This window comes from Gossypium hirsutum, chromosome D03 (genome assembly GCF_007990345.1).
Source record: "Gossypium hirsutum isolate 1008001.06 chromosome D03, Gossypium_hirsutum_v2.1, whole genome shotgun sequence".
In the NCBI taxonomy this organism is placed as follows: Eukaryota; Viridiplantae; Streptophyta; class Magnoliopsida; order Malvales; family Malvaceae; genus Gossypium; species Gossypium hirsutum.
The window spans coordinates 54,288,678-54,297,730 of NC_053439.1; the positions used below are offsets into that span (position 1 = coordinate 54,288,678).

General features: G+C 29.4%; 1 protein-coding gene across 1 annotated transcript; it reads right to left on the bottom strand.

Annotated features, from left to right (window-relative positions):
• Positions 1-7,129: 7,129 nt before the first annotated feature.
• Positions 7,130-8,822, bottom strand: LOC107933689 (glycine cleavage system H protein, mitochondrial). Its single transcript, XM_016865963.2, has 4 exons — positions 8,489-8,822; positions 8,320-8,408; positions 7,610-7,780; positions 7,130-7,388 (listed from the first exon to the last, which is right to left on the bottom strand). The coding sequence occupies exons 1-4, from the start codon at positions 8,595-8,597 to the stop codon at positions 7,260-7,262; spliced, it is 498 nt and encodes a 165-aa protein (XP_016721452.1). The 5' UTR covers positions 8,598-8,822; the 3' UTR covers positions 7,130-7,259.
• Between the last annotated feature and the right edge of the window lie 231 nt (positions 8,823-9,053).

A 9,053-nucleotide genomic window follows, 5' to 3' on the forward strand; every position in this document is an offset into this window, starting at 1 on the left:
TTCGTATTCGAATTAATTATATCTAGTTTTAAAATTCAGAACAATGGGGTGAAACAGCTAATTTCCTTGAAGGTTCATAATAGGTTCGATACTGTGCCCTCCAAGCAAAATAGTACAGTTAATGGGACAATGAAACAAAATTGACTGTGTGCCAAGTCACCTTTGATTATTTAAGCCTGATCATCCCTGTAATAATTAAAAAAAAAAACAGAAGGCAGTGGTGACCCAAACAACCCTGTCGTTGATGTAAGAACAATGGCATATTATCATAAAACAACATTACAAATAAGTAGCTGACTCGATATCCACCAACTCATATGATATAAGCACTGAGCCAACCTCCATTGACTGATAAATTATCAAAAAAACCTTTATGTTAAATGATGTTATTATTGGAAAGGGAATTAATTGTTGTTGGGAATCTTATATATATATATTCGGGTAAATATGCAGACTTTGTCTAGCGGCAGGAATCTGAGTTTTATTTATTGTAAGAAGTAAAAACATGGTTTTTAAAAAAAAAAATTAATGTAAGAATTGGAATCTTAAATCGAACAAACAGAAAATAAAAAATATAGAATCTATGTCCTACCTATGAAAATTAATTAGTTTGTGTTCCAAGTTGTTTCCCTTTCAAATAGTTCTTTCAAGAATATTCGAAGAAGTTTAACTTTGAACTTCAGAGTTTGAATTAATTTGATTTATTATAAAAAGTTAATAATTTAGACATGTTTAATTTAAATTTGAATGGATCGAAATTTTAATTAAAATAATTAAAATTCAGAATAACTTGAAATAAACTTTCATGTTTGGTCTGGTGATTAAGAGATGTTTACCAATAGAACTCATCCGAGTTTGAGCCTTCGGATGGGCAAGAAATAAACCTTTATTTGGTCAGTTTCCTTTGGACATAGTGTGTGCGTTAGTGGTGTGAGTATGACGTCCCTACTATATATATATGTGAGTACCAACCTTTTAATTGTACAATACCCAAAAAAAAAAACTTGAAATGATCTAACCCGAAATGCTCGAACCTTAAACCTAAATGACCTAAACTTAAAATAATCCAAATTAGAAACAATCCAAACTTAAAACAACCAAAAATTCGAATTTTTATCTGAAATTTAACCTGTCCAATTAACATTCTACTTCAAAGGCTCTACTCAAAGTTGATACAGCTTTTGGGCCATATTCAGTACCATGAACTTGGGCTTAAAAGATCATGGTCTTTTCCTCAAATTAAGAAGCATTTTGTGCCAAATATCATGTTTAATCATTCGATTGACTTGGAGGACAAAGGAAGTTTAAAGTGATAAATATACTTATGTTTATCTTTATCCTTTCCTTATATTTTAAGAGTTTTGAAGTTGATGGTAAGTTGTTCTATAAAGAGATTTATTTGAATATTTTTCAAATAATTTGTGAAGATAATTATCAGCATTTAAATTAGTAATAAGTTCTTATCTCTTGGCTGCTTATCACGTTGGAGAAGAGCTTATAAATAGGTTGATTGATCGACTTTCTTCTTCAACCGTTTTGGGTGTTTTAGACATTCCTTGTTTAGGGTTCTTTATGGAGAGATATTGTATGTTTTAGACACTCCTTGTTTAGGGTTCTTTATGGAGAGATATTGTATGTAACATGAGGTATTTAGGGAGAGTGGTTTGTGACAATTTGGGTTCAACTTTGGGGCTATGATTATCTTCGCTTAAATCAAGAGTTGTACTGGATGAATTATTAAATAAAACCATTCTTTGAGCAATGCTCCATAGAGTAGAATTGGAGAATCTGAAATGTGTTAACAAATATAGTATGTTGATTATCTCTTTATTATCTTTTTGATTCACGGTTTTTGACCGATTGTGCAAACTCTCTAGTTTTGCCTGCTTCAATTCTAACAGAAGTTAGAACGAAACTATTATTTTAAATGGCTGTAAACTAAGTTTTTTTGCTCCAGTAGTTTGAATATCATAGATGGAACGAAGTGTAAACTGAAAACGACTTATTATACCTACAAACATAACTCAATATATAGTAAGAGACACTTAAAAAAAACAATTAAAATATATTAATTAAAATGGTAAGATATCAAAATTGACTTTACTGTAATATGAAAATATTATCCATTTAAGACATTTATTATTATGAAGAAAATCAATACACGCATTTAAAAATAAATGATGAAATTGACAAATTGACGACTTAGTGACCCAACTAGAGCCTTGTACCATAAGTGGAAATAAGACATCATTGATGTTTGTTTCCAAACAACAAATCATGGTACAATTAAGCATAAAAAATTGTGAAATACATTGAATTGAATTATTCAGTCCAATTCAAAGGGGGCTGTAATTGGTGGAATTAAATATGATATGCTACCATTCCTAATAAATACAAGTGGGAGAAGAAAATAATTAACTTCAAATAACACAGTTTTTGAAAAAATATTCACACCTTGTTAGTGATGTTAAAGAAATTGATGAAACAGATCACTACATCGTTAAATAATAACGAAAGATTAACAGTGCATTTGAATTAAAAAAAATTGGATGATTAAAATAGGAATGACCCGTATTTAGAGTGACTAATAGGTAGTTTATCCTAATTTTAGAATCACTAATGTGAAAAAGCACCATTAGTCGTTCGTTACTATTTAAGAGTACAGTGTCTAGACTAATCTGATGAATTTCTATTTTGAAGTAACTAAAATAAGAACGACTCATATTTAAAATGATTGACAGAATAATTTAATATTATAATGAACTTAAATTTTAAAATTTAGAAAAAAAACTAAATTTTTAAAAATAAAATTACAAAAACTAAAATTTAAATTTACAAAGATAACATAATTTATAACATATTTTAACGAAAAGAAAAACTTATATGATAAGCAGGTATTTATAACCATTACCAAACTTAGTACTAAAACCACAACCCCATTTGTTCAAAGCTGCCATTTGCTTCTGCCTAGAAATCGGTTTCTCGGCAACCAAACATGCCCTTTATGAAATCACTTGTGCTTTCTATACTTGTTTTCTTGCTAAAACACTCGTTTATTGGGTAAGTGTCTATGAAACCTTCTTCTTAATTACTTTTAATAGTTTCTTTTTTTCTAATGAAGTCTTGTTTAATAATAAAGTTGAAACTTGTTGAATAGCACGTAAATCATTTTTGGATTCTCTTCAAATTTATTTTGGTTTAATTTTCGCCCGGTTTAAGTTTGAATATCTTTTTATTATCAATTGTAATTGTATTTATAATTATTAGATTTATAGCATACTCACAATGTGAGTAAAAAAATTATGTAATAAATATATTTATTAAAAATTTATATAGAAATTAATTGATGCTTTAGTTATGTTGTTGTAGTCCAAATTTCATTATGATCAAATTTTTATTAATTTTATTTATAAAAAAAGATAAAAATACTCTCATAAAAATATAACTTAATCTGTATATGAAAGGATATTTTAAGCGTTGGACTTAAATTAGGTGAGCACATATGCTCACAAGAGAGGATAATTTAATAATTTAATATCTGAGTAGATGCCTAATTAACCCATAATACCCATATATCCTTATAACTTCAAAAATATTTTCTTCAATGATTTTGTTTTCTTGAGTTGTAATTGTAGGAACGAAAGTTAATGAAGAGATTCGAAGAAACCTAATCCACGTTGAACCACCTCCAGATACTGCACATGCTAGTCGTGGGCATGGCCGTTAATTTGAATGTTTCATCATCATACTCATGAACATCTAGACATGTTAATTTCTTTATTCTTATGCTTTTTTTTATAATTACATTTATGATGTTGTATATTCATATGAATTTGTTTTTTTATATTTAAAATTCGTGATTATCCTTTTCAGTAATGCTATTTTCAAAGTTCGAATATGCATTTTCCCTACCCAACTACTTATTGGTATATTCATATGAATTTTAATACATTAATAATTTATGTTATATAAGTTTTGATGATATTTATATCATAGGAAAATCTTAAAAAGAGCTCATTAAAATGAGCTTTCCACCAGTGGCAAATCCAGAAGGTTGGTAGGGGCCTCGATCCCTCCTAAAATGAAAAAAATTTATTTAGGTCTTTTATAGTTTATAAAATTTTAAATTCGTAATGGTCAAATTGCATATTGTCTCTCCAAAAAATAGTAAAAATTTGATTTAATCCTTTAAAATTTATAAAGATATATGTTATTAAAATGGTAAAATTATATTTTTACTATCGTAAAATATACAATTTAATTCCGACCTTAACAAATTTTTTCTAGCTTCACCCCTGCTTGCCATGCAATTAGAAGAACATGAACTGTTAAATAAAAAAGTAATTGATCTAAACCGTTGAGAAAGAAATACAAATTACAATTCAAAAGGACATGCTTGACCGATTAACCTATTGAATTACTTAAAACAGAGAAATTAAGTATTTCTTAATATATGAAAAAATTACATAAATGTGATTCTAAGAAATTAAAACCTACGAATAGTATTGATTCTTTATTTAATCTTTTGTTTTTTATTTGCTCGTTTTTAACCTTGCTTTACTCTTTGCAAAATGGAAATTGTGTTATTGATTAATCCTTTAATTGCCTTTTATCTTTGGTTAATCGGAAAATCCTAAGGAATCGGCAAAAAAAAAAGCATTCTTTCGTTCTCTCTATCTCAATTTTCTTCCTAAATCCTTTGAGCCTCTTGTTCTTTATCCAATTCATGACAATTTTAGCCAATACAAAATCTATATTTTAGGCTATGGGATTGAAAAATAAAATTAAGCAATTAGGGATGGAGGTCATGTCTTGCTTACTACAAATTTGAAACCTTGACGGGATTTTAGGTATGGCCATTTCCTTCCATTTAAACCCATGTTCCTTTTATCAATATATTTCAATTTGATCTTCTTTTTTTCAATATAGCTGGATTTTGGACAAATTTTGTTTTAGGAGGTTTTTATATTACAGGGACTAAATCAAATTAACTCATCTATTATTCAATGAATCAATTTAATTTTTATACTATTAAAAAGAGTCAAATAAGTTCAAATTGTAACATAGTTAACGTTTACTATATAAAAAATATCTTGAAAGTTGCTTTTTCGATTGTAGTTCAATTCGAAATAAAAAATTTCATTTATAGAGCGATAAAAACTTTTAAAATATTAACTCTTATGAACAGTAAATGATAATTTTTTAAATAGCAAATGTTGACTCTATTTTAATTTAGTTTTAGTTAATTCTTTTTAATAGTATAGGGGCTAAATTGATTTTTTTAATAGTAGAGAGACTAATTTAATCAAATACATTCACCATTTGTTTTATTCAAAACAATTTAGTGGTAATGGTGGATGATTCTTCAGCTCAGATTAAACTCTGGGTGTTGTATTGGAGGAGACAAATTGATGCCAATATGGATAGTAAAGTACTGTCTGACGAGGTTCCCATCGAGCAAGCTCGCGAGTCACTTATCGCTATATCGTATACGGTACCAGATACGTCCCCAAATACGGATCATGCATCCCGAAACATAGATGGTGCAATGACTGATGGAACTGAAAAGTGTAGGTCTGAATTGATTTCTATATCCTATGACCATTCTCCTGATGTTCAAGAGGCCCCAATCCTGCTTGGTACCCATGTTGGTCAATGAAGACTCAAATTGTAATGGGACAAATTTTGTAACATACCTATTGTTGGTATGTTTTGCAATAGGTTCTTTCCATGTAAAGTGTAAATAAGTAAACACACATTTTTTGTGCAAACCATGTTGTGATTAAAGTGAAAGATATATAATTTTCTTTGTTTGTACTTTCCTATTCACTTGGTTCTTATTGCAAGGTGACAGTAATGTTCCTGAATTTGTTTGATAGGTTGTAAGAGTTGAGATTGATTTGTTAAGCAAATATGGAACTAAATTGGAACCCAAAAATATGTACTTAAAAAAATCGGAATAGATTTGGATTGGAAATTAGTTGGTTTGATGATTCAATCGTATAAGTACAATTGGAAAAGAATTAGTTGAAATCGGTAAAAAATCGAGAATCAAAAATGAAAAAAAATCATATTTTTTTATTAAATTTTGATTTATTAACAAAAAATCGGACTTCTTTTTTATTATGGTTTGGGTTCACTTTCATATTTAGTTTAACTAAAAATATAAATCCAACCTCGAAATGAGGTTATCAAAGTTTGAACTGTGGTCTTCGATATCAACATACAACTTTGTCATTTTAATTGTAATTGTGTTGATCCTATTTTTTATTTTTTCAATTATGTTTAAAAATGATTATTTGAACCGTCTCGAGCTTGGTCTAACCTATTGAAGCAAGAGGTTTATATATGTTAGATGATTTAATTTAGATCAATTGAGTTTCCATGATTAGCCCATGGATATTTATATAACCAAAGATAGACACAGGCACTATTGCAAAAAAAAAACAAAGCATGTAACGTTTATTACTTGTTATATCTTAAAAAGTAAAATTGGAATTTCAAAAACAAAAGTTGTTTCACCCTTCTCGTTTATTAATTATTTTAGTTTAACTCGATCAATTCACACTTAACCCTAATTTAATCTGATTTAATCATAAAAAGTCAACATTTTAAAACTATACCGATATGTTCAATTGTGAGTTGTAGCTACAAAGCAAACAATCTCCTTCTTGTTTATTTTAGTGTACTATGCATGGATTTGGGTAAAAGTGTAGGCTTATTTTCAATTTATATCAAGCTCCGGGTTGAATTTTTTAAACCTAACCCGACCCTAAGCTCAAATTACCCTATTTTATATAGGTCCAAACTTAGACAAAAAGGTAAGTCCATGTTTTGAGTTGGGCTTGGGCAAAGACAAGGTCTAGAAACCCCATTATTTAGGTCCGGCCTAACTCAACCCATAAACCTCTGGTATCATGTTAGGCCGTTAAGATTTGTTGCATCCTAAAAGCAAAATAAATTTTGGGAGATCAACTTAAACCTAACCCCAATTCAACCCAATTTAATCATATAAAATAAATTTTGAAACCCATATGACTCAATCCAATATCAACTGGCCTGCCCAATTTCAAGTTCTAACCACAAAGCAAACAATCATCTTCTTGTTTATTTTAGTGTTACCATCAAATAAGTGAAACAAAGATTTCATTACTAGAAAGAGGGGAAGGAAGATGTTATGATAAATAGACATAAAATTAAAATTGCAATAAACCTTATTTCTTGAACACAAAGTTTGAAAATAAGGGTACAATGGTTTCTTAGTGGGAAGCATCTTCTTCCTCACAGAATTTGGTGTATTCCTTTGGACCCATCAATGATTCTAACTCTGATGGACTGCTTGGCTTCACTTTGATCATCCATCCATCTGCATATGGGCTTGAGTTGATCTTCAACATCAAAAAAAAAAAAAAAGAAAGAAAGAAAAAAAAGAGTTAAAATTGAGTTTATAAGATAATGAATTATTGTTAACCCACACACTACAAATAGGATTGTCCCTGTTATTCGAACCTACAAAAAAAGTTTTGAAATGAACACCTAGTGATACTAGGTCAAGAGTTGGGGTTCGGAGGAAAGCACATAGAGTAGAAATGAGAGAGTTTTATTATACCAGGCCCGGAGTTTCGGACAGCTTGGAGTTAACCTCCACGACTTCGCCGGAGATTGGGGAATTGATATCACTTGTTGCTTTAACACTTTCCACTGCTCCAAACCCTTTTCCTTGGCTCACTGAACCACCTGGTTCCGGCAACTCCACAAACACTACTTCTCCAAGATGGTCCTTTTAGAGCACAAAAAAATAATCTTGTGTTAATGACTTGAAAATTTGGTTTGATTAATTCGAATCTAAATTTAATATATTTTGAATCAATTTAATTCGAGTTTAAAAATAACTCAAATAAAAAATAACTTAAAAAATCTTTCCAAAAACAAAAAATGGACTAAATCCGAAATAAAATAAACTAGAAACTTACTCAAAGATTCTAATAATAATTCCGACCTTAGCTGACCCAAAAATTTACTATATCCAACTTAATTTGATTTAAAACCAAAGATGAAGATAATGTGCATAAAAAATATTTTAATCCTTTAAAATGAAATTTTTTTATTTAATTTCTTAAAATTAATAAAATTATAAGTCAGTATATGATAAAATGACGTATTAATTTCTAAAAAGTTACCTAAACTCAAAATACTATATCCAAATTAACTTGATTTAAAATAAACTCGACCGTATGCCGCATTAAATGTGGCACACGGAATTATATAAAAGAGATATCGTTTCGGATAAGGAGAAAAGGATATGATATCCAAATATACCTGAGCATGGTCAGTGATGCCAATGGTAGCCACAGGACCTTCATGCTTCACCCATTCATGTGAATTAGCATACTTCAGCCCATCCAAAACTGCAAAATTCAACAAATTTTATCCACATCACAATCCTTATATTAAAGCAGTAAACAAAAAGAGGGGTATAAGTAAGTACCAGTGGAAAAGCATCTAGAGAGTGAGAAAGCAAGGGAAACATTAGGTTTGGAGGAACAAGAGATTTTGAGTGCATTGGCAGTGGAAGAAGCCCACATTCTGAGTGCCATTGTTATTGGCTATTTTGTCTTTTGATTTCTTTGTTTATGGGCTGCAAATCTGTAAGGGGGGCAATGAAATAAAGAGTGTGATAGTGCTTTTGTTTATGGTTTCTGGTTACACTGCATGTTTTATCTTGAATGAATGGTGGGCAACGAAAGCCTCATCCCAAGGCCGTTTCTTACGAAAAGATATAATATCATATATTATACGCACACATATGTATGGATTACTTTTTGTTATACTTGCGGTTTATTTTTAATTACATAAACGGATTTAAAAAATAATTAAGTATACCATTTGTTAATTCTGCCTGTGAAGTTTAAAATAAATTACGGTTAATGATAATATTTTTTATAGATATTAATTTAAAGGGTTAAATCATTTTTGGGTCTGAATTTTGTCTTTGTTCTCATATTAAGCTTGAGCTTTTTTTTATCAAGTTAGTTTTTTTATATTTCTTTAAA

Bases quoted from the DNA above. Each gene is read 5' to 3' on its own strand.
- LOC107933689 (XM_016865963.2), bottom strand. From the start codon at position 8,597: ATGGCACTCAGAATGTGGGCTTCTTCCACTGCCAATGCACTCAAAATC. The intron at 7,781-8,319 runs GTATATTTGGAT...GTGCTCTAAAAG, and splicing joins GCATCACTGACCATGCTCAG to GACCATCTTGGAGAAGTAGT. The intron at 7,389-7,609 runs GTATAATAAAAC...TTGATGTTGAAG, and splicing joins TGTCCGAAACTCCGGGCCTG to ATCAACTCAAGCCCATATGC.